Source organism: Perca fluviatilis, chromosome 19 (genome assembly GCF_010015445.1).
Source record: "Perca fluviatilis chromosome 19, GENO_Pfluv_1.0, whole genome shotgun sequence".
Classification (NCBI taxonomy): Eukaryota; Metazoa; Chordata; class Actinopteri; order Perciformes; family Percidae; genus Perca; species Perca fluviatilis.
The window spans coordinates 13,380,676-13,396,366 of record NC_053130.1 but is presented as its reverse complement, the minus strand read 5'-3'; the positions used below and the strand labels follow the sequence as shown (position 1 = coordinate 13,396,366).

The 15,691-nt window shown below is 41.3% G+C and overlaps 1 protein-coding gene across 2 annotated transcripts in view; it reads right to left on the bottom strand.

Annotated features, from left to right (window-relative positions):
* LOC120548138 (protein bicaudal C homolog 1-like) overlaps positions 1–15,691 on the bottom strand; it is a 73,113-nt gene that overhangs the window by 19,569 nt on the left and 37,853 nt on the right. For both annotated transcript variants that reach the window (XM_039784172.1, XM_039784173.1), the window contains exons 4-9: positions 13,452–13,531; positions 12,321–12,479; positions 10,620–10,673; positions 5,785–5,967; positions 2,664–2,915; positions 566–697 (exon numbers count right to left, since the gene is read on the bottom strand). In XM_039784172.1, the coding sequence (XP_039640106.1) occupies positions 566–697; positions 2,664–2,915; positions 5,785–5,967; positions 10,620–10,673; positions 12,321–12,479; positions 13,452–13,531 (860 nt within the window). The remainder of the gene's footprint in view (positions 1–565; positions 698–2,663; positions 2,916–5,784; positions 5,968–10,619; positions 10,674–12,320; positions 12,480–13,451; positions 13,532–15,691) is intronic.

The following is a 15,691-nucleotide window of genomic DNA, read 5'->3' as shown; positions in this document are numbered from 1 at the left end:
CGTTCCACACTGAACTTTTTGACTGTTTTTTAGGGGGTCATCTGGGTACTTTCAGTGTACTGACTTTTTGCGTCTTCTACACTATATACTTTAAACTAAGTGTTTTGAGTGTGCAAGTAGGCAGCTTACCTCACACAATAATGAGTAGTCTTGCCCTCCAGTTTGCTCTTTTCACCTTCAGCTCCCATACTTTTCGCCTTTTTGGTTCACGGGTGAACTTGTGAAATCTTTTGCCGCTTCCCTGTCTGTCTTTCATTGCAGCCAAACGCGCAAAAGTAGGGCATTTTTTCAGTGATTTGTCATAAAATTAAATAATTTATTAAATTTTTCCACTATTCCCTGCACTATGTCAATGGGAATCAGATGAATGTTGGTATCAAACATGGAGTCCACGAAACATGTGACCACCTCGGAACCAATCGCATAACGGGATAGCTCAGAACATTCGATTCCCTAGATGGCCAAACTCTCTCTAATATACGGCTCTGCTAGAGCCATACAACTAGCATGGCTCAAAATCCCAATAAACTCTTCATGCTGTGTGAATGTAAGCCTGGTGTCATACCTTGCTGGGCTGTTTTGGTTTTGGTTTGATACTGATGAAGACATCCAGCTGCTCCATTAGTGCTGTGATACACTGGGGCTCCACCTCAATGTCCTCTTTAATGTCAAACATTAATACCAGAGGTAAGCAGCCCTGTGGAGCAAACACAAAATTTAAAGTATATCTGCAACATATGGTTTTCTTATGTCAGCTGCAGACTAATATCTTTCAGAGCCTTGCTAGTATACTATAACACATCTGTGCTCCTATATTATATGCCATTTCTCATAACAGTAGTAAATGTTCCTTTATAGTATACCATTTGTTGACCTACATGTTAGGCATACCAATAAATACAAGATTCATTGCTGGATTCATCCCACACAGAGCTTGGGAAATTCCGCCAAGAGCAATCCGTTTTGCATGATCACCACCACAAGCACCACAGACATCTATATTTTGGGCCGACTGCTGGACTGCGCTCCTATTGTGAGTGGGTGTAATTAGCAGCAGAGTATAGAGGCCAGGCTGGCTCTGACAGGACCTGAGAATGGAGCTGGAATCTACAGTCTGGCTGGAAGAGGCCAAATCACACAGTACACAACTGAGAGCAGGACTCCTCACTCTCCCCTGTATGTCCACTCTTCTACTTTCAGAGCTACTCCTCTTTATCCCCTCCTCTTCTTTCTCAATGTCCTCTCCCATCCCCTGCTTTCTATGCTTCTCCTCTCTAACTCTTCTCTCATAAATTATTTGGCTTTTTTTACAGCCTCACTCAGACAAACAGACAGTGAGAGGCTCCCTCTTGTGTGTCCAGACCAAGAGAAAGTCATGTTTAGCCACTGCAGCAACTTTGACATTTGCTAAATGTCTTCGGGGCCAAATTGGAGACCGCAGACAAAGAGAAGACAGCTCTGGCAGAATTACTGGCCCACATTATGGATCTCCAAACAGAAAGCCAAAGCTGTTTACAGCTGAGATGTCTTATATGCACCAGCTCAGCAAAAGCTTTTAGCCAATAGTAATTAAACAGCCATCATTTTTTCACATTTTTGAAACAGACTTCTGATTATATTCCTAAGTAATTCAGATAAGGGTAGCCTCAGCTGTCACAAGCAACCAGGCAAGAATAACCACAGAGCATTTTAAACCAACAGATATTTAAATTTGAGGCGCTTCCTCCTGGTCCAAAAAAACGGTAATGTGATGACCTCTGAATTACAGACTGAGCTGAAATTTAAATCCACCAACATCTACTGTATATGAAGCCAAACCATTACCATTAACACCAATAATAATCTGTATACAGCCACAACGTTAAAAACTAAAGCCAAGCTGACACAAATGTGTGTGTCCAACTCACATGCAGGTATGTGGCTATAAATCATGCAGGCTAACCTTGAGTCGGCTACAGATTGTTGTATAACTGGACGTTTGAGCAGCAGGAGCAGAGCCAAGCAAATCTCTCCCAAGGCTATTCAAAAACCCCAAAGGCAATCATGGTCTACTTCTTAAACCCCATATCAAAACCCACGCATCATTCACACATACCATGATGATATTAGTGAACAATGGCACCCATTATAGCTACCACACAGAATGTGGAGTCTGAATATGTAAAGAATCTATTGTCAATGTCATCCGTTAAAGGTGCAATAGGTAAGACTTATAAAACTAACTTTCTGTCATATTTGCTGAAACTGACCCTTTGTTCGAGTAGAACTACACAAAGCAGGTAATAAAAAAAACTAAATCTGGTTCCTCTGGCACCACCTACAGCCTGTAGTGCCTTTTGCAAAAATCTACCACTCCCTGTTCAGATGCACCAATCAGGGCCAGGGGGGAGGGTTGGGGTGTCTAACTGCGTGTCAATCACTGCTCATGCACACGCATTCATTCTCCCTTGTGGGCAGAGGGGTTTAGGGGACCGTTTTGAGCTATAGCGGAAAGGAGGGGGAGGGACTGAGAAGTTGTCGATGTTCAAATTTTTTTGGCTAAATCCTGGATCTTTACAATCCTACCTACAGCACCTCTAACCCCCAAAAGAAAGCTTAGCAGTTTAAAGTAATTATTTTCAACCAGTGTAAGTCAATAAACAAAACACACACAAGGTACACACCATTAGGTACTGCCGTGCCAGGCAGACCGATTCAATGGTACCCTGAATGTAGACTGTGGATTTCTTCTGGGGGCTGTTGGGGTCAGGGAAGTGGATCTGGGCACCCGTTCTCTGGGTGATGTGCTTGATGTTGCTGCCATTGCGGCCCTTCATGAATAGGTGGTGCTGGGGTGCGATGTCCAGGTGGGTGGTGACTGAGATGGTGCTTGCCAGGCTACCAGCCAGGTGCTCCAACAGTAGAGCTGTACCCCTCTGAGGAAACAAAGATGACAAGGTAATGTAACAGGTAATATATGAATATATAAAGAAAAGATACAAGATAATATGATAAGACTGATGGCCAGATTTACATTTGCGAATGTAGCGTTATCAGCGCCATGGCCAACCCGCAGAAAGTGCACGCTGTGATCCTTCAGTTCATTGGGTAATTGGCGCCTTTCTCCACCCACTATACCGTAAATTGCACTGTAGCAAAGCATTAAGTATTTGTGCTATGATACGGCTGAGTGCAGACTGCTGATGCTATGACTGTTTGAAATTATCCTGATGCCAATATTTGTAATGTAGCGAGGAGTTTAACAACTGCTGGAATGGAATCTGAACGCTGAGTCGGAGATTCAATGTTATCTTTGATTTCGTCCAGTAACTGTAATATTGCATGGCTGCTTAATCTGTAACGCTTAATGATTTCGTGTTCACTCAACTGAAAAAGTGTGATCCTTGTGGCAAAAATCTTTTCAGCTTGTCTCCTTGGCCTATGTCTTCGTTTTGCTCGGATTACTGCTGCCATTTCACCAGGAGGCATATGCAAGGAAACCCACTTCCAGGTTTACACCTGCTTTTAAGAGGCGGAGAATTTTCACCGCAAAATAGAGGTGCACTTTCACGGCCGGTTTTTGTACATACCGCGGAATACATAATTAGGCGCACTTTACGCTTCCCCTCCCATCTCTTTTTGGGAAACTCCCACTTTCCCCTTGACCCTCCTAAGAGTCTACATTAATTCTAGTGACTCTGTGAAGCATAGTACAGTGAAGCTTTGAGCTAAATGCTAATGTCACCGAAGTCTATGAATGTCTGTACAAATTGTCACAACAAGGTGTTATGAATTCATCTGTTGATCATTTTTGGATAAATCCTCACATTTGAGAAGCCGGAACAAGCAAGTGTTTGGCATTTGTATTTGATAAATAATTCAAACCAGTGTACAGCATAATAGTACATAATAGAATGTAAATATAAAAAAAAAGTTTGCCATCTCGTTTTGGATGCATGCTAATTGTAGGAGAAGATGAGTGTAAAAGTTAATTCTACCAACAATAAAACAAAGAATAAAGTGGACAATTTACTGACTTCTCAAGAATATCAAACCGTACAAATGAAATCACATAAAAGAACTGACAAAAAAGCTGGAACAATATTTAATTTAGAGCAATAGCCAGCCCACATAAACTCATCATTTAATGAGGAGAGCAGTGGAGCCATGTTGCCCATTTCCCACAGACAACACCAGTGTACATAACCAAAGGAAACTATTGTATTTTCCACTGCATCTGCTGGCCTGTTGAACAATCTCATTCCTCACCGTCTCTGCTATGCCTCTGCAAGCAATCACTTGGCCCAGTAAAGTCATAAAGTAATTTCCAGTGTGCATATAACCCACACACTGCGGCCAGCATAACACAACAATCCACAACAGTTTGAGCAATCCTCGAAGGTGCTCCATGGGTCTCACACCACTAAATAACATAGCACACATATTCCTCTAATCTTTTAGCCTTCATCTGGCATGCTTCTCTATCCAAACCGACCCCTCAGACCCACCACACACTCGGGGCCCGTGCTTCTGCATTGATAAATGTACACATATTAACCATACACAGAACACAGTAAATGTGCACAAATGCACACTAGCATGCAAAATCCAAATTAAAGTGCTCAAGCATACATGAATAAATAAATGGAGGGATTCATATTTGTCAAATGCATTCACTGGCAAACAGAACTAAGCTCAATATTGTTAGCAGAGGCTCTGTATTGGAAAAGTAAGTTGGCACCACTTGATGAAAAGACTCATTGGCAGGCTTTGAATAGCCACAACTCAGATGCCAGTTGAGGAAGTGCATCTGTGTGTGTGTGTGTGTGTGTGTGTGTGTGTTGTGTGTGTGTGTGTGTGTGTGTGTGTGTGCGCGGGCGCGCCGCGTGTGTGTGTGTGTGTGTGTGTGTGTGTGTATATATATTTTATGTTTATACATAAACAAGCAGCAGGGTGGAAGCACAGTAAGAAACTCCTAACTCAATTTTAAAAAATTGAACTCAGGAGAGACTTTTGGAGTTGCTGGTACAGTAGTGGGGCGGTGTCACCCTCCTACTGGAGAGCTGAACAAGCTGCTGTCCAGTTCGAGTGACCAAACATCTCTCAGCAATCTCTTGCCCGTGTGGTGCTGAAAGTAATGAGGCACTTAAAACGAGAAAAGTAAGAAACGCTGACTGGTTGGTTGGTGGTCTCGACATGGTGTAGCTCTGGAAACCTGTTCTTGGTCTGTGGGTCGCCATTGTAATGGGTGGAGAAGAATGGAGTAATAACTCAAATGTTACACTGAAATGCTGACAAGGAGTGTACAGGTTGGGGTTTGGTTAGTTATTCAAGCAACTTTAACACGACACACGCTGGCTGTTGGGAGGGTTCAACCTATGACCTTTATGAGTTGGTCTCTTTACAATTTCCCTCCAATTTAATGAGAGAAAATCCAAACTAAAACAGAATTTATATTGTTGCTAATGTTTCAACAGAAGACTCTAAAATAAATAAATTAGAGAATCAATCCTGAAATAAACAGTGACTAAATTGGTCAATTAGTACTGAAGCTGTGGGCTTAAATGGAATTTAATCTAGCACTGAAACAATTTGTTAATTTACAGAAAATGAGGTGCCAACAATTTTGACTTGATTGATTAATCGCTGAAGTCACAGCTTCTAAAATTTGAAGATTTGCTGCTTTTCTTTATTTCAGGTTTGTAAATTTATTGTATTTGTGTTTTGGGCACTGATCATCCCGTTCACTCAACTATCCAACACCTTCGACCAAAATCAACTTTAAAATTGCGATACCCTCCTCACCTTGACGGAGTTTGTGTTATTCTGTGAACCGCGAACCACACCGGTGGCCCGATAGAGACGAGTCGGGGGTTTGAAGGAGACTGTGAGGTTGTAGGTCTGCGAGATGTGCTGCACGGCGGGGGAGTTGGGGTCAGACTGCATGATGGCGGGAAGCTCAAAAGACAGCACAAGAGGGAGCAGCTCCTGCAATATGGAGGGACGGAAGGAGAGGAAGAAAAATAAAGTGAAATAACAGAGAAAACCACCACCATGCTAAAATAATGCAGTTATGTTAAGTTGGATAGCTCATCCTTATGCTGCCACTGCTGCTCCCATGAAATAGGGAAATAAAACATGTTGTGGCAGATTTCTTCAAAATCATAAACAGTGACTCCATAGTGGCTTGTATCACATTGTGCTGTCATTCAGACTGATTAAGACTATTTGGACACCAAGTAAAAACAGATTTCTTAACACAGGGCAGACTTATGTGAACTGACTCACAGACATAACAGCTATTTTAGCAGAAGGTGGCAAAACTTGGTATGTAAATCTGTCAGCTCAAATAAATAGAAGTTAATCAAAATGAGGTGAGCAGTGCCGGCAATAAGAGAGAAACCCTTTGTTAGATGAAGTATGCTTCAGATTTAAACATTATGGTTACAGTTGTTTAAAAATTCTGCAAAGCATCTGTGGTCTATAGCCTGCTCATTCACATACATTAATTTCAAGTCATTGCATCAAACCACAGGAGCAGCAACAGACATCAGCTCTTGTCATTTGTATCACAGCACTCATTCAAACAAAATAGATGCAGACAGGAAGGGCCTCTCTTCAGGCATACACATACTTATGCATGCATGGGAGAGAAATCACACAGGCACACGCCCTTACACACAAACTAAGGGAATGTACATATACACACACACACACACACCTCACAAAAAAAGAGAATGAATACACACTCACACACACACACAGTGTTATCCAAACACTGACTCTTGGGCAGAACGCCACTATGGTTTTGGCTGCCAGTGAAGGGCAAGCAGCATGAATTGCTCTGACCAAAGAAATGCATCCCTGATCAGTCCCATATGCGCTTGGCCTTACATTTATATCACGTTTCAGCACTCGCTCTCAGAGGGCTTGAGAAATTTAGGTCAGTACTGAGGGAAATGCAAGAGAGGACAAGCAGAGCAGCAGGAGTCAGGCACTGAATGAAGAATAGACTGGTTTTTATGGTGGAGCTGACCTCAGCTTTTTTCAAAACGTCTACCTGGCAGATATGAATTTCACATGTATTCAATCTGTTGAAAAAGCCTGAGTTCTCCTGACATAAGGGTGAGAGATGAAGAAAAATGAAAATATCTTCGAGGTAAAGCAACTGGCCAGACCTTTCATCACCTGCCTGTCAGCTCCACCTCTGAAATCTCCAAGAAATCCCTCGAGAATCCATCACCTTAACAACCAACTTGTTACAGACTCAAAACATATCTCCACCCAAGAAAGCCTCAGAAATACAGTAGGCCTTACAAGTCCACTGTAGTATGTCTGAATGTTAGGGACATTACGTTCATCGCTAATGCACCTGAGGGAAAGGGGCAGAGCCCCAGCCACTGGTTTCAGAGGAGATGGGAGAGGATGTGGTCTAAAGGCCACCCAGAACCACAAACACAGCATACTGAATATTGTTATGCACTGGCTACCTCAGCAGTAGGGGGTCAAGAAACCACAATACACCCTCTTTCATTTTTACAGTTTGGTGCTTCAATTACAACACAATAACACCTTCAAAAATTCCCCTCATTCCTCTTTTTAAAACAGATTTAATATTTTGGGAAAATTTCAAAATTAGTTAGATGAGAAGTTTGATACCACTCGCATATTTGTTCATTCAATATGAAGCTGAAGCCAAGGAGACCCGCTTTTTGTTTCTTACCTGAAGTTAGCAGCGTTTTACAGATTAAAACAAAGACTTGTCTTTTCACACTCATATTTTACAGAGGGGATGATAGGTGGTTTTCTTTTACCTTTGAACAGAGCCAGGCTAGCTGTCCAGTCTTTATGCTAAGCTAAGCTATCTGTCTCTAGGCTCATATTTAACGGTAAAATGTTTTATCAATCTTCTCTCGTAACTCTCAGCAAGTAAGCAAATTAGCGTATTTCCCAAAATGTTATTCTATTCCTTTAAAGCAAATCTGGTGCAAAATGAGATAACTGCCATTTGAAAAAATAATGGCACTTTGGCTAAAAAAAAAAAAAAAAAACAACTAAAAAACAACTTCCACTACTGTGCATACATTTTATTTGTGAAGAAATACACTGTATATTATGACTGAATGAAGAAAATGATGGTTTGTAGTGTAGTGTTTGTAAAGTGGAGAAAGTGCAACAATTAGATGAAAGAAAATCTCTCCCACATGCTACTTTGCCTTGATGCATTGGAAGAAATTGCCTCCAGGTTAAGTGATGTAGCTCATACATAATTAAAGCAATGCTAGCGTGAGTATTGAGTGTTTAATGGAACAGCGTAGAAGGTATTTGGGTATCATGGGATGAGCGGAATATCAAGGTCAGGCTCAATCAGAAGAAGCCAGAAGTTGACAGAGAGGGAAACCTGTCTTTTGATCCACCCTCGTCATCCGCTGACTGTGTTCTTTGGAGGCTAGAACAATTTGTGGTTCTCTACAGCTTATATTATGAATCTCTTTGTACAACACTGCTACGGTTAAGTTTGATTATCCTTTTTTTCACCCATAGCAAAAGAAGTAGATGATCTGGGTTAAGGCTTGCTGCTTATGAAAACAACCACTAAGCACAGAGAAGTATAAGTATACGTACATGCCAACAAACACTGCAAAAATATCCAACATGAACTTCTCCTTTCTCTCTCTCTCTCAATCACACACACTTCACTCACTCATTCATTCTCACATGCACACACAAGCCTTGTTAGTTTTGGGCAGTCCATAGTGGAGGAACGTGCTCATTGTAGACAACTGCTGTGGTGTTGAAATACAGCAAAAGTTCAGGGGTGTAACACTTCACACGAGCATAGAGGTTCTCCGCCCACAGAGCTGAGGATAGAGGTCGGGCTTTCAGTCAGACTGAAACTGAAGATGAAGAAAGGCTAGAAAATTATCTGGAGATGGGCCTGCCATCTCAAGGGGCTGAGACTCACGCTTGTATTTCACAACTGTTCCAGTGAAGCGGTCTAGGAATAGGTTAGGAATGGTGCTTGCGGCGTAAAAGAAGCGCTGTCACACTGGAGCTCTTCCATTGGTAGGATTAGGTAGAGAACTTGGCTGTAATGAGTCTGATGTTTTGTTTATGGAGGAAGTAACCGTTTTAAGTGATGCAGTATACAGTAAACTACTACAGGATTGCAGACTAACACATGAGCTGGAGGGGGTTAGTCATGCTGGGTTATGAATGGGCATGGATGGAGTGGTTCAATGTAAGAGCAAGAAAAGGGAACTCTGAAGCTCCATAGTGAAATTCGCCATATGAGTGTGGGCAAAAGCAGGGGTACCAGGAAATAGCATGGGTGGAATAGTAAACTTAAACTGCAGGAGCTAGCGTGGCTAGCAGGCTAACAACAGCAGTCCACAAATGTGTTAATCACAGGTTTGTTTATCAAATGCTTTCCTGTAATTAAACTGTCACACTATATCCAAGCAGCATCCCCTCTTCTCTGCTGCTTGTATTATTTCGCCATGCAGTTATACATCAAAAGTATAAACAATCAATATTTCCTGAATGAGAGGTCAATCCTACCTCCTCTCTCGAAGTGGCAGGAAATATCTGAACTTCACGATTTCTTTTCAAAGTTCAATCTGATTGAACTGTTCACAAACTCAACAGGGTTGTGTGTGCAAAGTGAGCCAGCCATATGTGTTTTTTTTCCCCAAAGTAAAAGTTGGTCAATACTAGGGTTGGGTACCGGAACCTACGCAAACCGTAGTATTCGGACTGGATTAGAACGCAAATTTTGGTTCCGACTGAAATATTTTCCCTCTGTCACTCCAGACAGCGGCAGACTCTTCCCCCCCCCCCTTTCCCCTTTTCCGCCAAGTGGCACACGTGCCCGCTCGCAGTGTGAAGAGAGTGTCCGTGCTATTCTCGGACATGCACTACAATCATTGCTGATAAACGGCTTTTTGTACACGCTCTATAACGGACATGAAAATATCACACTTTCTCTGTAGTCTACCGTTAGCTAGCTGTCGTAAATGTAGGCTACTTTTAAAATGCCATATTTTCCGTCTGGACTGAGTTTTGTCCTGTGCAGGACATGCCATAAGTCAGGAGAGGTGTAGTATCTTGTGTCGTATATTGCCAGAGAAGGAAAATATGGTAATTTTTCTGCAAAAGAACTGCTAAAGTTTGAAGCTGGTTGGCATACCAACTCAGCAACATTTATTTTGTTGTTACTTGTTAATAGTAAAACTGTTATTTGTTAAATTATTGTAGTTATGGGTTAGGTGACTTAGGTTTACTTATCATATATTGAAGTACTTTAAAATGTTAATATATTGTTAAATTTAAATAATTTGTAATAATAATTTTTAAAAAAACTCCATAAAAGAGCCTCTCTTTGATGTCATTTTTCAGTTTTTCAAGAATCGTTTTAGGAATGTGAATCGTTTTAAAAGTACCGGTTCGGCATCGGAATTGTAAAAATCCAAACCGTACCCAACCCTAGTCAATACTGAAATCAATTGCAACTGTCAGAAAGTCAAACCGGCCACAAACGTGCTCCATGAAGGTCAAAATTACAAACTTAGAAGCCTACAGGGAATGGGTATTTAACACTTACAATGTTTAAAACAAAATGCACCTAGGTTCCAACTTACCCTTATTTTTACTCGAGCTGCCTCCACTCCTCCTGGCTGCCCTGCGATGGACACCTGTTCACAATAAAAAGTAACATATGTAAATCAGTTAGCCAGTTCAAACCCAATCCAAGACAAATAATGGCTCTGATCATTGCATACAGATGCACTTTATTTCAGTGTCAAAAGGAAAATCTAAAACATACATTATGAAAACAGCAAAAGTTTAAAGGTTTCCTTTAAACTGAAACCTACTCCCTTTTGTGACATATTTGTAGTTCACGTTTTATATTCTTGAACCACATCATTGCAGTTACCATAAATCATGTGATTAGAAAAATGGCCTTCACAATTGAAGTAACGGTTTCTTTAACACTGCCAAAATGAATGGCCAGATTAAGTTAATAAAAAAAAATGATAATGATCTAATGATAAATAACCTCATTAAATTTCAACTCTTTTTCCTTTTTCTTAGGCACCTGCTCAACATTGTGGAGCAAACCGAGTACTGATCCAAAACGCACACAGGGCAGGGTAGTGCTGTGAGCAGCAATTATATATTTCAAAATGAAAACCATTGTTAAGTCTCATGTAAGCAAACATCTGCCCTGCTGAAGTGTGCTTAAACAATATCCTGAATCCTACCAGCTCTAGTGGGAAGGAACCCTTGTGTTGACTTTGGGTCAAATTGACCCGTTTTCAATTTTTGTTTTAGATAAGAAAATATGGGATGTAGAAATAAGCGCTGAAAATGTGTAGAAGAAAAATTTTAAAATTTTAAACGTCGAAAAAACTAACTGAAAAAAGGCGTCAAAAACGTCGAAAAAATAAATGTTTATTTTTCAAGGTTGACGGGAAGACAACACAAGGGTTAAGTAGCCACTTTATTGATTTTTACGGCTGTTGATTTCTGCTTATCAACACCACTGCACTTTTAACATGCTCTGTATCTCAAAAGGCTCTGCTGCTGTCAGTAAGCTTATGAAACCAGAAAAAGAGACAGCTTAAGGGGTGTTGCGCCTTAAAAGGAGTCTCTTGCTGCTTATCAGCCTATACTTGCATCATCAGAGTAAGACTGGGAGGGTTGAACAGTCTTTGAGATACAGAGTACTGACAAGTTTAATGGTCTACACACCGTAGGCATACCTTACTATGTAAATCTCCACAGTGATAAGGTTGAAATCAGTGAAGTAGACCTTTAAAAATAAACTAACTTGCCAGGTGCAGTGTAGACTTGGCAAAGATGGAAATCTAATGCCGTGCATGGCAGTGTGCTCTGCTGAACTCCTCATACACTTTAATGGTAATTACAGCAGGATCCTACTGCTCTTCTATGGTGCGTCCAGCCAAAACACACCGGCTTCCTCTGGGTAGGCCAATCAAAACAGCCAGCTGGACCAACTCTCTGCAACCTGTCCAGCCAGAGACCCTGTGACAGTTAATAAATGGACTGGAGGGCTGCATGCACAGATCAAAAAACTATTTAGAACAACTGAACCTGCTACTGAAGAAAATAAATTGTGGAGGGGCGATGATGGTAAACACACAAAGGCAGCATAATTCAATACACTTACACTCAAAACATCAATCATGCAACGATGTGTTTCAAGAGATTAAGGCAAACTCTTTGATCGGCCGGCAGTAAACAGCTTGCACCACCCATCTATCTCTCATGCCTCAGTCAGACTGCTCAGTGTAAATCTATGTTGTAGCCTCACAAACCTGGTTGCTTTTCTCTGCCTGGTTGTTCCTGTTAGAGTCTGGGAAATGGATGTGGCACCCTGTCTCCTCCATCACCCTCTTGATGTTGTTGCCACCTTTGCCAATAACGTGGGAGTGCTCTGTGTGGGAGACGTCCATCTTCAGGGTTACCCTGTTACTCTAATAAGCAGAAAAGAGAGTGCTGCGGTGAAATGATCGACAATGCTTGCAATAGCTCAGTGTTATTATATAATGTTATTTAGGTTATTACAAAAGGCACGTAATAACAAAGGTAGAAATGACAAAAATGACTGAAGGTTGACCAAATATTAAACTGTATGAATTAAATTTCATGCACTGCATTGATTGCAAGTTTATAATTATTTAAGTCCATAGTGTCCCTGAGGCATGACAGTGTATCCACTACCACCACAGACAGCTTATTTAACTAGCTAACAGTAATCACTGATTGAATCAATTTGTCTGTTTTTATGGCTATGTGACATTTTAATGTGTATAAACAAACAACAAGGAGGACCAAGACTAAGAATATAAATTATACTTCACTCAGGCCAGTGCAGCATCTGTCCACTTTACTCCATCTTAATAGTCACAAGACCCAAAACTTAAAATGTTCCCTGTTTTAAACACTTTCACATGCTGCAGCCATTTCAAAAATGGACAAATGAGCAACAAAATATGCAGTACATTAAAAGAAATTGATCATATTAGGAAATATCTGTGTCTGCCAGACTAAAATGGCCTTTTCGTGACAAAGCCATATGAGATGCTACAAACAACTAAGCCAATCATGTGTGGCTGTTCAAAGTGCATGGATGATTGACTGCCCTTGGGGGGGTGCTACAGTGCAGTCGCCCAGGTATGTTACTTCTTGTGTTGCCATGGCAATAAAAGCACACACCCTCCCCCACACGCGCTGCAAGTATCTGGAGAGATTAGTGCCAAGTTTGTAACACACTGCTGTGGGCAATCTGTCACTTGGACCAGCGGGAGAGCCAAGGTAAAATACAGTCGATCCAACTAAACACCAGGTTAGAGCGAGAAAGAGGACACGCAAAGAGCGAGAAAGAGGAGATGGGTAGAGAATTACACACAAGTCTATCTTTACTGTGATAAAGATGTTTACTGTACCTTTGTGTCAAGAACGGACATAATTCTGTCTTTGGCTTCCCTCACATTCTCCCTCTTCCCGCACACCTTTATGTGTGGATCTGCAGGGAAAGAGAAACATTAAAAGTGGGAGAAAGATTTGATGTGTGGGTGTGTGTGTGTGTGTGTCAGTGCTGATAAAAGGGAAGAAATACAACGTGACAGTGCGACACAAGTCAAATCCATTTAACCAAACAGGACATCAATATGTCAACAAACTAGAGAAAAGCTCTGCAACAGTAATTGCTGCTTTGATATCTGCCGAGTCTCATTCAAGTTGGCATGCAGCTCTGTGGAATTATATTCTGGCAATCCATCAGTCAGTAGAGCCTACAGGAACACTATGAGCTGAAGAGAATTGATTCGCTACAATTAAGCCTTAATAGAAATAACCATAATGTTATGCTTATCACCTCATTGTCCCGAACCTCATTCCGTCATATAATCACTGCAAAAATATACAGCAACTCATTTTTCAGCGTTTGTCTTTGTTGCATGACTCAGCATGTCTATATGTGCACTTTATCACCTGTCACCCACCGAACCAATACCGTCTCCTCAAGAAATTACTAGATACGAGCATGCAACAGAAACTGCAACATCCTCAAATTCTTGTGTAAATAGTCAGTGGGAACACAGATGATCGTGCAAGTAAAGGTCCTAACAGCTTGAGTAAACTGTGCTTCCAGAGACCTCCTCAGCCTCTAAATACTTAAAATAACCAAACACTGCATACCGGAACAATTCAAAGCTAATGCTGCGTCTGTGCAGTGTTGGGTAAGCATACATCTGGCTTTGCTGCATGCCAGACCCCTGGAGAACGCAAATGTGAAAACACATGAACACTCACTAATTCAAATGTGCACAAGCATGTACTACACACCCATGGTCCATCGCCCCTGTGTTAACTGCACTGAGCACAGCAGGAAGTCGACTAAGCTCCCTTCCAGGAATACCCCTCCCCATACACACACTTACAGTATCTCAGATTTACAGTATAGCTTTCGGACACGACTCGCTGCAGCAGAGAACCCAACAGATGCACGTTTAGACTTTCAAGGAGCTTGGGAGTAAAAAAACAAAAAAAAACTATAAACAGTGCAGAAATGGTAACACCTAACAATGGTCAGAACATTTTTTGTGATGACAAGGGAAGATTACAGAATGTTTTTGATGATGACAAATTCACAAAAGCCAAACCAAGACACTCTCCATGGAGCTGCAAATTACCTCAGTCTTCTTTAGAGAGCAGCAGAACATGGGTTGGATCAGTAATGTCGGGATCCTCCTCCACATTATTTTTATTATTCTCAGATGTTTTCTGTTCAGTAACTCTTTGTTATAACATAATTTTTTTTTTTTTTTTAGAAGTATCTGAAGGAGGTTCAACTCTTGGTTTAATGGGCACTGGGAACTATGGGCACCATAAGCGCAAGCAAACAAACACTGGTCTTGTTAGAGTGTCACAGGGGTCCGGTAACCTCAACACACTACAATAGATGCTAGATCTCATGGGAGAAACAACAGCTCTTAGAAGGCTTGAGGGGTAGGAACTAAACAAAAACCAAGCTGCAGTCAGAGAGGAAAACAAAACCAAGGAAAACAAAAGGAAAAAGAGCAGAAAGAGCGGTTAGAGACCTATCACGGTATCAGCACTGGTTCCAGGAAATTTTTCCATCATACAGCTGTTGCTGTGAACAATAGAAGTCCCTCCACTTCCTCCTGTGGAATCCACTTTGACCATTAGAGGGAGTATTGTTCTTCCCGTGTCTAACCTGCACTGCACATCTGGCAAACATTAGCCAGCCTAAACGAGTGTTGCAGTCGTGATGTAGAACACCCCCGCATTTTTGAAATGCAGTGTGCTGTATGTTCTTTTTTGATGATTGATTGTGGAATAAAAAATGAACACCTTAAGTCTTAATTTGGCGCACACAACAGCTGGGAAAGCAAACAAAAACAACAGTAGACTTGCAGCTGCAAAAAGTGAATGTTTTCAGTCACAAAGATTTTACACAGTTCCACTTGACAGAGAAGAAACCTTTTGACCCAGAGCTCCGTGCTGGCAAAGCCAAAGCATTTTTCCAGCTGAAGACTACATTTGAAAATACCACACAAATGAAGGGAATTAAGTCCTTTTGGCTTGCTGTTTCTCATTCAAAACATATGCGGAAATGTTAAAACGGTCAACACACATTGAATAAAAATCTTAGAGTTTTAGA